Here is a 16,316-nt window from a genome sequence, read left to right as displayed (position 1 = left end):
AAATGAATGTTTTGATAAACAACTAGCTAACCATCACGCCGTTTAGTAGGCAGTGAGGACGAAACACCAAACAACTCCGTCTTGGCACATACTCCTTGCCTCATTCACATTCATACATACTTTTCTATTATTCTGACTCTTGACATGGCCCGACTCAAGTATCTGATTCACTTGATGGTGCCATGTCTTCCTCGGGCGTCCCCACTTCTTCTACCATTCACATTTGTGTGTCATATTAAGCGTCCCTTTCCTAATTTTACTCACTACGCTTACATCAGCCTTGCATTCTCTGCGGATGTTCACATTTCTCACACGATCATACATGGTTTTCCACACGTACAACTTAGGGATCTCATTTATACAGCATTCAATCTACTTTCATCCTTCCTCTGCCAGTTCCCTGCTTCACTTCCGTACATCAGGGTAGGTACCAGCACTCCATTGTAAACTGCTAAATTCGCTTATTTGGACATTTTTTTGTTAGCGCCAACCGCATTCAGTCCACCATTAATGGAGTTACCCGAATTTACCCTTCTTTCAATATCTCTGTCAGCCTTCCCATCTCTCGTAAACATACTCCCTAAATACACAAACTCATCCACCTGCTCCAAGTATTCCTCATTCACAACTATATTGCACACTGTTTTCATACTCTCTCTCTTTCAAACATCATGACTTTAAACTTACTTACATTCATCATTGACTCTAATATGTATATTCAGATCAGCATGGGAAAATGATGGAGACAGTGCAGTGAGATATGTCCAAGTAAAACGAATTGACGATGTTTGCACTGTGAAAACTCGAGTAACTCTGGAGCACAAAATTAGAACAAAGGTTTAGGTAGCGACAGCGAATTATAGATTCGTGCGGGTGTGAAGATTGTCCTGCATCCCAAGGTTAGTTCCTAATTTGTGTATTCTACTTTAGTTGCTATTCTACATCAATGTAGTCTCCTTCAACGGAAGCAATCTTCCCAACGTGCCTTCCATTGATACGCTCAGTGTAATTCTATGTGACCAGCACAGTCTGAAATTACAGAGAGCTCGTAGATACTAGTATTAACATAAATACACAGTTGACCAAGCAGCAAGTATGCAAACCCAACACCTCTTGTAAATCTATCAATTCACAGTATGGAAGGAGGTTTTTTTGGAGTTAATACGGGCTATAATAAACACACCCGGGGACTTTATTGGATATTGTAAACAGTCAATGACTATTGAGGTATGTCAGAAGGCAACCTATGAAACTTCGGACAGACAACTATGGCAAGGTTATGGTTAAGTGGCTCACTGCTGCATACTAGACGGATGACTGGTTGAAAGTATTCTTGGTTCAAAAGTCTTTGAGACTAAAGCTCATCAGCGTGGAAGAATCCTCGAAGAACAAGTTTTAAAAGTAGTTGAGGCTACTAACAAAATTAAATTAAAAAGTGTGGTCATATGGGGGTAGTCAGAACCCCATAACCTTTGCTTCAGAAACTGATAAAGAAGTTGATAAGTTTACGAGGATCAGCAAGCCTCGGATATGACAACATAACTCTAACAACATTAAAATCCGTATGTGAGGTAATCAGCAAACCAATTGCTCATATAATGAATGTAAGTTTAAAGAAGGGTGTATTCCAGAACAACTATAAGAAAACTATTGTCACCTCTGTTTTTAAGTCTATGTTTTTTTGAAACGAAGAAAATATTTCCAACTATTGTCCAATAGCATCAAACATTAAAAAAATACTTTCCTATAAACTTTACACACGCTCTCTGAAGCTCTGTCCTCATCATTGCTGCTCATTCATTTGCGAACTGAAATGCGAGCCGAGGATTCGGCTCGCGTGTGTATTTGCAACATTATATGATTTATCTCTCTCTTTATGTTAATCTTACATTCATTATTTAATGTAAAGTAGGTTAGTTTTCAATAATTTTATCTTGAAGAAGGTTGAGTATAACAAAAACTAGTTGACACAATGTATTAATTCTAACAAAGTGGTTAAAAACAAAATAACTTTCCATTTAATGATAATGTCAAGTCACAAAGTGATTGCTTTCTTTAATAATTATATACCATTCTATATAAATACTTTTGTAAATTAAAAAAAAAAAAACTATGCACAACAATAAAAATGCATGCGTTTCCCGTTTTTGGTTCTACAGGACCTGAACAGAATTCAAAAAAAAAAAATAAAAGAAATTAAAATCATTTTGTGTAATTTATCAATTCTTTTCCTGATTCAGCACATAAAAGTGGCCGTAAGTATTAAGTTTCTTTAGGGCTTTGTATCCATATTACAACACCTCTGACAAAATCTCCGTGGTTTTGCTTACGAATTTGAACGCATGTACAGCAACTTTAAACAGAGTTGGATTGTTAAGTTCATCTCCATATTTGTGACGTATGCTGTACGGGCTTCTTTTATTGGCCGACAAACGAGCCAACTACACTATGGGATTTCAGGAATAACTTTGTGTTCTGTTTTATATTTTATGGAAGATGTGTTTATATTATCTAGGCTTTCTAAGATAGGCGGCGGAATTTGATGGAGAGTTGTATTGTGAAATTACTCCTAGTTGGGGTTATTTTTAAAATTAAAATAACTAGACACGGCAAATCTAGTATAATACATCAATGGCGCAAACAGATGTGGAAAGAACGTGACTTTGTTTTATACTATTTAGATATTATATATTTGTCTATGGTTATTATTATTTGTTATATGAATAAGCATTCATTCATTTTCGATTATGTAAAAACAAAAAAAAAAAACACAGTACATCGATGGAGTTTTATGGTATTTTATATTTGACCCCCTTATTTTATATACATATCTATTGTGTTTTTTTTTCCTTATTGTATTCTAAACATTGTCAAATAAATAATGGTACAGCGGGCTCGCACGCCATGACATGGAAGAGATTAGACCGATGAGGCTGAAATTTTCTCAAATTTCACAAAAACTAATGCAAATTTCGCAATAAAATAACGCGAATTTCGGCTAAATATATGAAAAATTTTCAGGCCGCAACCACGAATGCTTCGTTTTACATAAAACAGGAGCACTATTAATACCGGCAGCCGAAATCTTCTGAATCGCTTAGATAAGTTTTATCACAGTATTGACTTATTGATTCATATTTTGGAAATAAGTAATATTGCGAAAGACAATTTAAAAAAATATATATACAGATTCAATGTCTTGCCGGTAAAGGAAATTTACAAAATCTTTGGCCCATTGTCTAGGTTAAAATTTGTTATGTAAATACATACATACATATTAATAAACAAAAACAGTCCAACAGCAATCTTTTAAAACGAAAAACAGCAATGAGAACATTGGTTAAGTAAGATAAAATATGTGTATATATATTGATTAACTAAACAGGCAATTTGAGTTTATAATACATATGCACATACTGATGGTCAAATATTAATCTAAGTACTAAAGTTTTCAGTCGTATCCTCAGAACACAAGAAAGTATTATAATAAATTTATACATATACTATAAGCACTGCATATCAAAATATGCTTTTAAAACTAGATAAGTGAATTTGTGAAAAATTGATTTTTATACAAAAAATAACTGATGTACATATACATAGTAATTATTACTGATTATCTATAATAAAAATTGATATTGCCTATTCCATATCCAGAGAATATAACAAGCACCTTTGCTGGCCAAAGATGGCCATATGTTGTTACGGCAATAACAGCTTTGGATAGAAAAGGACATGGATGCTTTTTAACTCAACATGCGGACAGGGCATTTACTATTCATGCTAAAATATTACTGTAAGAAAAAATATGACTGTAGAAATGATAACTTGTATGAGAAAAGCAACCAAAATAATAATAATTGATCTAAACACTGAATATCCGCATTAAAATCAGGGATGTATATGTATCTAACCAAACCAACATATATAATAGAAATATTGGATTGGCTGATATAAAGTTTGTTTCAGTCTCTGATTCTATTTTAATATTTATCCAATTTGGGAAATTCATTATGAAATAAAATCCAAATACGGGTAAAAAAAAGTATCGTTTTATACATCCCTAAATTAAATTAAAATTTGTTTTTGCGAAATCGATGATTGACTCCGACTTGCGATATGGAATCGGACGGAGTTATTTCATCATCAGAAGCCTCCAGCTGACTCCAAGACGCAGCTGAGTTGGGTCGATAACCCTTTCGGTGGGTTTTCTTCTTGCGGGGTCTGAGATAACCGAGGCAGTTATTCAGGACAGCATGGGACGAGGCACTCTTGCAGCTGTCGTCGGAGCTTAAGTCCAGTTCCATCTCGGACAGGGAGAAGGAAATGAAGTCGTCGTCGGGCGATCTGAAGGTTCTACTTACTGTGTCGTTGAGATGCGAAGGGTTGACGGCCAGGTTCGCAGCGATGAGGCGGTCAGCGAGGAAGTCCGGGCTGCTGCCATCCCTGCGTTCAAACAGGCGCAGATCGTATGTGGTGATCTGGAATATTTTTGGATTAAAGAAAATAATCTTTAAACTAGAGGTGGGTCCTGTGAGTACTTTTCGTTACAATACTAAAAATACAGGGTACAAAGTACAAGTATTTTACACCTTCTTTGAGTGAATCTGGGCTATATAAATGCTATGTTATTATTATTACTGGGGACGGGGGGGTGACGGGGACCTGAAGCTTGCTTAGCACTGAGCAGGTAATTTGATGGGTAGAGAGGGGAGTAACAAGCAGGAATAACATTACTTAGAGGGTGTTCAATATAAATAATGTTTACTTGATTTTTATAGTTGTACTTTCGTAGTTTAAGGTAGGTTACATTTATAATCTAATATAATGAGGTAGGTAAAAGGCACCACTTTAGGAGTAATTTTAAGTAAATACAGTGAAACCTCTATCTATCGTTCCTCGAATAATCGTTTTCCCGTATGTATCATTTATTTCTTCTAGTCCGAATTCATTTCATACAAAAATAGATCGCATCGATCGTTTTTATGTCCACCATTTTCCCGCATTCATCGTAGGAATTACGTCGCGTATTTGACATATTTTGTCTGTGTTGAAACGGCGCCAGACGGCACTCGTTACGATGCGCGAAACTTTTCATAGAGAAAGAGAAAGAATAACAGTTTGTCGCCGCTGTACCGGACAGCAGGCGGATGGACATAATCATTAAAATAATTAAGGAAATGAATATTTACTGTTATCACGCATTTAACGACGCCGAATCCTTTTTGAAGCTTATCACCGGACACGTATCATGTTTCAAATGGGATTTAACCGTAGTAATTAAAATTTAGTTATTTTTTTTATTGGTTCCTTAATGCTCTCATGCATCCTGTTTAGAGATAAGAATATTTGATGTACATTAACACGTGTTCAATTCGAACTCAATAAATATGCAAACAACTGCCACAATCAGTCAGTTGTCCGACGACATTCGCAAGTTGTGTTTCTTTGAAAATCCTTACCTAAGGTACCCCCGAGAGGAAAACCGGCATTTACAGTCAATGTCACTGGCGTAGGTGTCCAGTACAGCCGCCATCAGTCGCTAGTTGTCGTCAGTTGTGGCTAGATACCCGAACTTAGTGGAGTGTGTGCAGTTATCCTTTTGAGCTTTTAAACGATCTTCGAAATGAGCCATTCGATAAAAAAAGTACGTACTCTTCAAGAAAGATTGAAAATTATCGAAGAGGTGGAAAAAAACCCCGCTGAAAAACGCGTCGATATAGCCAAGCGTTTAGGAATCGCGGCATCCACGTTAAATTCTATTTTCTTGAAAAAAAACGAAATTCGGGAGCAAATTCAAAAGTGCGGAAAATCTTCGAAAACTAGAAAAACCAGTAAAGAATCAAAGTTTAGCGAACTGGAGAAAATTCTTTTCTCTTGGTACCAACAATCTCGTGCCGTTAACATTCCGATTGATGGGAGCATTGTTCGAGAAAAGGCAAAACAAATTGCGGAGAGACTCGGCATTAACGATTTTGCAGCATCGAACGGGTGGATAAGTCGTTTTAAAGATCGCCACGGTCTTGTGTACAAGAAGCTCGCAGGAGAGTCCGCATCCGTAGATCTGGAAAGAACTTCGCTATGGATAAATGAGCTTCCAAAACTGTTGGAAAATTACGAGCCTCGGAATATTTACAATGCTGATGAAACAGGACTCTTTTATAATTGTCTGCCCGACGGCACACTCACGATAAAGGGCGAGTCCTGCCACGGTGGTAAGGGGTCGAAAGAGAGGATCTCTGTGTTATTTTGCGTTAACAGTGATGGAAGTGACATGCGCGAACCACTCGTTATTGGCAAATCGTTAAAGCCTAGGTGTTTTAAAAACACAAAAACTTTACCAGTAAAATATTACGCGAACAAAAAGGCATGGATGACCACAAACATTTTTAATTTGTTTTTAAGGGACCTCGATGCGGAAATGCGCGTAAAGCAACGAAACATTTTATTGTTCATAGACAACTGTGCAGCGCAACTGAGACGACATTTTTGAAGAATGTAAAAGTTATTTTTTATCCTGCAAACTGTACGAGCGTTTTGCAACCATTAGATATGGGAATTATCAAATGTTTCAAAGGATTTTATCGGAAACAACTTGTGCAGAAGGCTGTGTGTTTGATGGATTCGGGCACTTCAGTAAATAAGGCAACTTTAAAGATTGACATTCTACAAGCGTTGCATTTCACATTGACTGCTTGGCGTCAGGTCAAACAGACAACAGTTGTAAACTGTTTCAACAAATGCGGTTACAATAGAGTGTCAGAATCATTAGATGAACAACTAGAACACGTTGAGGTTTCTGAAGATGATTGGCTTAGATTAGATACTCAAACAAATTTTAACAATTTTGTTACTTTCGACGACAATATTCCAACGTGTGGGATAGAAACTATCGAAAGCTTGTGTGACGCAAGATTGACGGAGACAACAGAAGAGGTCGATATTGATGAAGAGGAGCCGCTGCCTGTACCTTCATTTTCAGAAGCATGCACACTTTTTGAAAGATTGAAAACTTTTTACTACGCACACTCAATAACTGATGCCGAAAAAAATATCATTTGCAAAGCTGAAAATATACTATTGACTTGCGGAAATAAAACAGCAAAAAAACAAATGTCAATGAAAGATTATGTATTTACAATGCAATAAACTTTAAACAAATTTTGGTTCTGTTTAGCTTTGTATTTTTTTAAATAAATACATTTATTTACATCTAAAACATATTTTCTTCTTATAATTTTAATCTACCAACGGTTATGCAGATTGGGAGGAAGGTATCTTTACTGGATCGTATCTCCTTGTGTCTTGTCCTCTCAATCCCGCATTCATTGTTTTCCCGCATTCATCGTTTATTTTAATAGGTCCCTTTAAAACCGATAGATAGAGGTTTCACTGTACATCCATTTGAAAATAATGTATTGTATATAAATGTATGGTATTGTATAATTGAGTAACAAGGAACTAGTTTTTCTCGCAGATGTTTTAAATAAAAAAAATTATGATTTATTTAATACCATAGGAAAAAATACTTCTTCGTCCCTTTTCCCCATACAACTTTCTAACAGACCAGAGTAAGAAGTCAGTAGTATTTTAAAGTACGAAGTACTTCAAGGCCTGTGATATTTACAAAACCAGATATTTTGAAGATTTGTCGCAAGTACAAAGTACGGCATGAATATACAGTAAGATTGGTAAGATAAATACACCTCTCCTCTACTTTAAACCCTATCCCTTTGCAACCAAGATGTCACGAGAGTGAATTTGTCTTTGACAAATCCTAACAGAAAATAAATCTTTTTCTGGGAACAGATCCAGTGTCGATAGAACATGCGGGAGCTGCGTAAATAGGTTACCTTCACGTGCAAGTGTTTCAACCAGTTGTTTTCAACCAGTAAGAGCTTTACTAGTGTGTCCCATTACGATTCGAAAATTTTTTGCCGGTCGCAAAGGGCTATGATCGAATACAAACATGAAGCAGTACGCGTGAAAGATGGCGACTTGCTTGCGGTTTAATACTAATAATGGTTCATCTCCCTTGTTTCTATTATCTATGAGTATTCCATTGTATGACAGAGAATTCAAATTGCAAAAAGCATTCAATGTACTAGAAATATGTAGCCACTTGCGACTCACCCTGTCCACAGTTTCAACTTGCGCCACCTCCGCCACCAGATACTTGTCCTTGACGTGGCCCATGAAGGCCTGGCAGGCGGCCAGACCCCAGGTGGGGCTAAGCGGGGCTGCTGCGGCCAGGCGGCCTCGCAGCGCCTGCGCCGGCAGCCGCGTGAAATCAAGATGGAGCATGCGTATGGTGTTGGCGGCCACGTCGTTCACTGTGCCGTAATCTACATAGCGAATCTGAAAATTAATTTTATTAATTATTATTTAATGAGCAGGCAGCATTCTGCTGATTCTGCGCACATATTTGATTTCACAATAATTTTAACAGTAAATTATTAATTAATTTAAAAATAATATTTAAATCTTTCTTCTCTCCAAATAAGAATCCAATAGAGCTTTAAATTGGTTTATATTAGTGACATGTGTTCTAACACTACTCTATTTGCAACGAAGTGTTTCCTAGAAAAGGGATTTTTTATTTTTTTTGTACAGGAAACATCTCTGTAATAATGCCCCAGGCACGTACATCGCCACCTGTCTAGGCAACGTTGCGAGGCGGGTCAGGGAAGGGGCTGTGTTAATACGAGCCTTGGAGAGGGATTGAATGAATGAGGAAAGAAAGATGCTGCCAGCTTGTTCTACATACATAGACTCACACAAAAACGAGTTAAAGAAACAACCCAGTCTCACAAAGCCCAGATCAACTGTGAATGTGTTCCGCGAGAGTTGTTGGGGTTATTCGTAACCTGAAAATATTTGCCTATCTTAAACAAAAAAATTGCTATAACTTTGTAGGAATAATATTATATTAGAAATATTTGAATAGTATTATTTGGAATTTGCTTGCAGTATACATATACTTGTATATGTGCAAAGTTTCAAGAAATAAGTAACCTTTCTCATTTGTCATCAGTTGTAAGGTGGTGGTAGGTTGTAAGATTATCTTACCTTGACGGTGTCGAAGTCCACATTTTTAATGACGAGTGCACGGTGATAGCGGTTGCAATACGGCACAGCGCAAAGCTGTGCGATGCGCGCCGCGGCACGCACCATCGGCAGCGCTGACGGGTTGCTCATGTAGTACTTGCTGAGGTAGAAAAAGGAGCTCTTGCTTAGATAGATATATTTATTATAAGGTATTATGAAATTTAAGATACTATTATATTGAAAAGCTTAGTTAGCCTTAATTAATGTCAATTTTTTTTGTTGATTAAGAACGGCCTCGAACGCTAGGAGCGCAGTGAGAGGAAAGAGCTTATAAAGCAAGGACCTTGTGCCAAGAAAGTTGTGTGGTGGTTCATTTTCTCGGCCTACCCCTCTAGTGAAACAGCTTCGTAAGAGATTCTAAAGAAAACGATATTGATATCACAAGCTACACCAATTGCCATCAATAACACCAAGCATAAAATTAGGAGGATTCACTGCCAAGACACATACGGTATGGATGAAAGAGAGAGGTACTTACTCCATATCATCCATGAGGGACTCGAGGGCGAGCGCGCACTCGGGGGTGTCCAGCTGGAACCAGAAGTGCGAGGGGTCGCGCACCTCGGCCAGCAGTACGTCCACCGTGCGTCCTTCCACCAGCGGTGTCAGGCGGGGCAGGCACACCCCATAAGGGGCGCACTCGGACGGATACAGCGACGGGTCCTACCACCAAAGTCATTAATGTTACATCATATAAATAAAAACAGGCTAGACAAGAGTGTAATATTAAGTTACTTTTGCACGCAAACATAAAGCTTTATGAATACATGTCATTGGTGGCAAATATAGAGCAATGTTAATCAAAGGCTATTGGGTTAATTTTTTATTCAGGATGCCACAGCTTCATTGGCTCTGGGAAGTTGTGACTCTTGGGTGGTAAAAAAAAAGCAACTTACGAATCCAAAGCCTGGCAGAGAGGCTGTTCCAAAAATATCCACCTCGCAGTCCGTTTGTCGCCCCTCGTCAATGCTCTTGGTGAACTGCTGCGATCCTTCCTTGTAGCAGTCTGGGATGACGGTGCTGGCGGCAAACACCCGCCAGTCTCCGAGCTTGTTGGGGCGGACGACCTTGAACACATCGGGGAGGTCGTGACAAAGGGCCAGGACAACCTGGTAGGTCACAGGCAAGTCGATGTTGAACTTGCGCTCATAAAGAGATAAAATTTCTAAGGACCAGATGCCATCTTTATGCTGCTCTAAGAGGGCTTTCAAGTTGTCGATGATCTTTTGGTTTACTCGGAGTGTCGACTGGCGCGTCTCGACGTTCTTGGGAGGCTTGAGGTCTGAGAAAAAAAATATTATCGTATTGTAAAAAAAAAATTACAGTGCCACTTTTAGTACAATATTTCTCTCTCTTCCTATGTTGACTATGGGTAGAGGTGCATAAATGAGTTTGTATTTTCTATCTGGTGTGTGGGCTGCGTATTGCTACTCACTATTGGACTTTAGGAAAATTCAACGTAATAAGTAATGCGTTCAACAATGTTTTATACCAAGCAGAAAATTGGAGGCTTCCGGAAGCAGTTCCTTGTTGGTTTAGGATGCCTGAGGAAGACATGGTATGTCTGGTAATGTGTTTATTGCTCATATCTAATTTCAAAATAATTTTAATAGTAACAGAGTTGATTTAATTTTAAAATAATAAATTACTCCTTTCTTCTCTCCAAATAAGAATCTAATCGAACGAGAAATTATATATGTTGTGCATTATGTGTTTAATTTGCAAGGGATACAAATGCAGACAAATTTAGTTTTAATTAGATTCATTCTTCTGATAATGAACATCGTCCCAATTCTGATGTCTGATGATTTCTGAAATGAGTTAATAAAACAGAAAATTGCAATACATACCTGATTTTGTGTAGTTGATTGGTGCAGGTTTTTCAGGAACACTGTAACTAGTATCATTGTAATTCCCGCTAGTTTGGTATTGGCTTCTTTCATTGATATTTCGTTTATAGGGACCATTTTGGGAAGAATAGTTAGTTGGGTTGTTTTGGCCAATACGGTAGGGTTTTTTCTCAAAGTTTCCGTAACCGTTAGTGTCAGCGTGGTAATCATTAATCCTCGGCTTTGGACGAAATTTCACTACATTTCCCGCTTCCGCATCAATGCCTCTTGATCTTTTTACTTGGCTGAAAAATAATATATCACTTTAACAAAAGGACATTTCAAAGGGGAGTTAGTACCTACCATGGCTAAGAAATGAAGAGATTAATTTTAACCATCGACAGGGCTTGTGGATGTTAAAATGACACCGAAACCAAAATTATTGGTTCCAAATATTGAGTTTTCGAAAACATTTACCGAAAAGAAAGTGAATTATTCGCAGTCAAAAGATAGCAAAAAGCATTGGTTTTTACCTTTTGTTTGTCTAAAAGGAGTAGATTTGTCTCCAAGAAATGAGGCTTTCGAAGACGGGGAATTTGGTTATGAAATTACTCATTGGTGGGGAAAATTATTCAACCGAATTTGTAAGACATGCACACACATATCCAAAGTTGATATATCGATAATACTATATTTTGTCTTTGAAAGAATAAAATCACATGGCATTTTATCAGGAGGAAAATGTATATTTTCGCCAACCAATTTTTCAAGATCATTTTCATCCGAGAAGATAGTCTCAAAACTCTCCTGAAGAGTTGTGGTGAACTTAGTGGCAGACCTTTAACATGAAAAACAGGCATTGTGTTGTGAACTGTCAAACTGCCAGAGTTCATTCTCTCTCGGAAGACGTGGACCCCAATACAACTCATCTGGTGGGGTCACAATCGCTGTACGTAAATGGTGCACAAATGAATATGCACAGGGACATAAACAACACAATGTCCCCTGTATCAGTTTCCCGGCGGCACATATGTGCAAGTGACTCCAAATGTCGTTGACTAGCTAAATAACCTTAGCATCGCACTTTGATCTCCACCAAACGAAGATTATAAAAGATTTGCATTACAAAACAAACTACAGATTAGTGGCTGAGTTGGCAACGCGTTCATTTCGTACAATGTGATGGAAACACTTACTATGATTTGTTCAGGGAAGATCTCTGCTTTACGACTAAATCATTTAGCGACTTGAGCGCCTTGGGAACTATGGGCACGAGGAACGGATTGTGCGGGTTGCCTTCAAACTGGAAACACCAAACATAAACAGTTTATATCTTTATTCACAGAAAAGGAGTCACATTCAAAAATAAACTAATCAATATTGTAATATCCTTGAGATTAGTGTAAGAGCTCAACCATAGATGCACTAGAGTAATCTATTAGGTTACCTACAGATGGCGTTTAGTTGTCGAATATTGTAGAGACCAAGAGGATAATGAACAAGGTGGGAACCTCAAGGTCGGGATCCATATTATTCCAACCGCCTGTTAATTCAGATATCAAAGCCCGTTGTCATTCTATCCTTCACATTGAAGTTCAAAGGGTTTGGTTGAAGCCGGAGTTTTATTCAATAAGAGAGTTTGTGAGAAAACTCGGAGATACAACAAATATCTTAAGAGACTAGAGATGGTCATCATTCCTGACCAGGTTCAAATTCTCCATTTATGGTGTAGGGGCGCGCGCCCTGTCACTGGGCGACGGCCTGGACAGTGTTTTCCGATCCTCGGTAGCGCTGACTCGTCCCGACTACTCTGTGGCGCGTCAAGGCAGCAAACCCATGCACCCTTCCCTCTACGAACATCTGTGAGGCGATGAATTGCTAAGGGAGGCCGCACAGCGCCCTGCATGCGTGGTTATACTGTACTCATGATGCCTTGTGTGTACCTTGTCCATAGTTCGCTAGTATAAAAGCTCATGCAGTATTGGAATAATTGCTACTTCACCGGAGGACTGCACTTGTTGAATCTCCTGGCGAGCATGTTGGCTCAGTACTCTTCTTTGGCGTTCTATGTCATTTTTATCATTTAGGTCTTCAGTGACAACATGCCCCAAATATTTTATTTCACTGCAGATTTTGAGATTGGCTCCGCAGAGACATATGGGCGGAATGACAGCTGGACCACTTTTTTGTTTAAATATCAGTAGTGATGATTTTTAGCATTGTACATTGGCCCGTGATAATGAATGTATGCTTCGCATATGGCCAGAACTTTCCTCATTGCGCTTTACAGATGGGGCTAGTATGGTCATACTACATGGTCATGTTGTCTGCTTAACTAACATTATTACGCTATATGCATCATGGCTTGGTCTATTTCAGCACATCGCTCGCTATAGGTGGCCCCATACGCTGAAATAGGCCAAGCCACTAAAATATAGCGCGGTCTGTCACAGGTTTAAAGTTATTTCTGAGTGAACATATACACTGTATGCACGAGACACAATTCAGTACAATTCATAATTTGAAAGGCAGTACTGCAGCACTTCAGCTGGCCGCAAATATTAGCATTTTGACATCTTATATCTTAGTATATTCCAAAAATTCTAAAAGTTCTATTCTCAGCATGCTTTAAATCAGTGCTCCGCAACCGGTGTGCCGTGGCACACTGGTGTGCCGTGAGCCGGACACAGGTGTGCCGTGGTCAAATTCAATGTATTTGACATTTTACAATATTTCATTATGTATTTAATACACAATGACAAAATATTTTTCATAATATTGTCTATTTTTCATTGTCTGCCGATACTGTTAAAAGACGTATTCACAATATATCAGAAACACTGATTAGAAAACTGTTATTGGCTGAAAAATTTGCGCTTCAGATCAACGAAACAACCGATATTAAAAATAAAGCACAGTTGATAGCTATTGTACGTTTCGTTGACGAGGACTTTATTAAAGAACATTATTTATTTTGTAAGGAGGTTCCAGAGCTGAATTTTGGTGGTGAAGAATTTTTTCAAGTAACCGATGATTTCTTCAAAATATATAATATTAAATGGAGCAATTGCATTGCTGTTTGCATGGATGGCGCTGCGGCAATTACGGGTAGTAAAAAGGGTTTGTCTCTTTTGTAAAACAAAAAAATTCAACATTATAATTTACACACTGCTGCATACATCGAGAAGCATTGATGGTCAAAAATTTACCGGAGGAACTTTTGAACACGATGAATGAATGCATTAAAATCGTAAACATAATTAAATGAAGAGCCCTAAACTCGCGAATCTTTGGAATACTCTGTGCAGAAATGGGAGCCAAATATGAATCCTTATTGTTTTATACTGAAATTCGTTGACTATTCCGAGGCAAAGTTTTAGCTAGATTGTTTGAGCTTCGTCACGAGGTGTGTGAGTTTCTTTTAAATCAAAATATGCCCGAACTATTTCAGTACCCTGATGATAATTACTGGATAGCTAAACTTGCATACATGGCTGATATATTCGAGCATTTGAATGAACTTAATTACGAATTTTGGCAGAAAGAGTTGCAAAAAGGATGTTTGGAAATGTACCAAAGGACCAACCATAGTACAATTGAAAACAAACAATGAACTGTGTATCTGCTGGCCCAACAACATTTAAGTATGATTCAGCAGTAATTTGGTCAATATTTTTATTCCATTAATATGGAACAATACAATTGGATTCGAAATCCTTTTGCAACCAATGCAATAAATTCTACGGAAGCACTGCCTCTGTAAATTCGAGAGGAATTTACAGATTAAAATAATGACATGACATTAAAACATCACTTCTCCGAAGATCCATTAGATGTTTTCTGGATTTACATTAAAAAAGAATATCCTCGCATTTCCGTCAAAGCATTCTTAACACTACTTCCATTTTCAACGACATATTTATGTGAGCAAAGTTTTCAACGCTTGTATTAATTAAAAATGATAATCGGTCATGCTTAAAAGGTCTTGACTAAGAATTTCGGGTTGCGCTGTCAAAAATCGAGCCAAATTTAAAACTTTTGTGTTCATTGAAACAAGCGCAGGTTAATTTAACAATTAATCACTCATTAATTTATTATTATTTTATAATAATTATTAAGATTGCGTAAAAATAAATATGTTATAGTTATATGCATGTATGTATACTTTTCAAATAAAAAAACAAGAAATTATTGTAAATTTGTGTATCAATTTAATATCTATATATTTTAGCATTTGGTGTGCCGCGGAATTCTAGGAAGAAATTTGGTGTGTCGTAGGTGAGAAAAGGTTGCGGAGCACTGCTTTAAATGATACATTTCTAAATAACAAGAAATTTCACTGCAGTAGAAAAAACTTTATGGGGATTTCACTATTCAGACAAAAATTCCCGCAATATTCCCAAATTCTCAGAAATTTACCCATCACCATATACAATCATTAACATCTCTACAGCACACAGTGCTTTGATGTTGTGTACAGAATATTCATAAATAAAACCCAAGCGTCGCAGTTTCAATCATCTGTTAGCTACTCCATCATTTTTCAAGCTACACCACTTACAGTAGGGGGAGTTAAAAAATTGTCAAAAGAATTTGTAACCTGGGAATATTTAATTCTCTTTAATTTTTATGACTCTATTTTTCAATGCAATCTATCCAATAATGTGTCACGTTTTGACACAATTTACGTGTTTTAGTGCAAATTTCGTGGATCACATATGCAACATCCGCGTGGATCAGTTTAAAACAATTAATTGTCATGTGCCTACCAGAAAGATGTCCCGGCACTCGGTGGTCAGGAACGCTATCAAGTCTTTGTGGCCGAACTTGTGAAAGGGGATGCGTCCATCGCGCTCTTGGTCCGCGTAGTCTCTCTTCAGATTGTTGACGTCCATACGCGAGGAGTTGGAGCACACCAAACTCAGTAGGATCTTCTTCAGCTGCTTCAGAGACTCCAACGTGGCCTCGTCCATTTTGCCTCTGCAATAATTAGTTATTAATTAAACAGACTTAGTAGTCGCTCATAATAGTCAACCCTGATGTATGAGGCATGAAACTATTTTTATTTTATTTAAACGCCTATAGGGCTTTTACATACAATGATGTACATCTTTATTTGTTTTTTGCTCATAGGCTCGCACGCTCTCATCCCGCGAGCGACCATTTTTTTTCAACAGTCTGCAGTGTGCGACGCATCTTGTGTTTATTTTGATTACTAAAATGAGTGATTTGCGAAGTTATTCGCACAAATTCTTATCAAAAGTTTTTAAGCACTCCATGGCAAATTAAAAAAAATGATTACAGTGACAAAAATATGCAGTTACAAGCGTTCAATGAGTTATTAGAAATCATACGTAAGGTGGAAAGATGTGCAACAAC

General features: G+C 37.7%; 1 protein-coding gene across 1 annotated transcript in view; it reads right to left on the bottom strand.

Annotated features, from left to right (window-relative positions):
• Positions 1 to 16,316, bottom strand: part of LOC149418779 (uncharacterized) — a 48,926-nt gene that overhangs the window by 29,277 nt on the left and 3,333 nt on the right. Inside the window, exons 2-9 of the mRNA XM_089638659.1 lie at positions 15,707 to 15,917; positions 12,134 to 12,240; positions 10,959 to 11,242; positions 10,005 to 10,390; positions 9,587 to 9,771; positions 9,070 to 9,208; positions 8,134 to 8,358; positions 4,365 to 4,481 (exon numbers count right to left, since the gene is read on the bottom strand). Coding sequence (XP_089494785.1) covers positions 4,365 to 4,481; positions 8,134 to 8,358; positions 9,070 to 9,208; positions 9,587 to 9,771; positions 10,005 to 10,390; positions 10,959 to 11,242; positions 12,134 to 12,240; positions 15,707 to 15,910 — 1,647 coding nt within the window. The 5' untranslated portion in view covers positions 15,911 to 15,917. The remainder of the gene's footprint in view (positions 1 to 4,364; positions 4,482 to 8,133; positions 8,359 to 9,069; positions 9,209 to 9,586; positions 9,772 to 10,004; positions 10,391 to 10,958; positions 11,243 to 12,133; positions 12,241 to 15,706; positions 15,918 to 16,316) is intronic.

The sequence above is a fragment of the Hesperophylax consimilis genome, chromosome 13 (assembly GCF_061612785.1).
Source record: "Hesperophylax consimilis isolate HC1 chromosome 13, BYU_Hcon_1.0, whole genome shotgun sequence".
NCBI lineage: Eukaryota > Metazoa > Arthropoda > Insecta > Trichoptera > Limnephilidae > Hesperophylax > Hesperophylax consimilis.
This window is presented reverse-complemented; position numbering and strand designations above follow the sequence as displayed.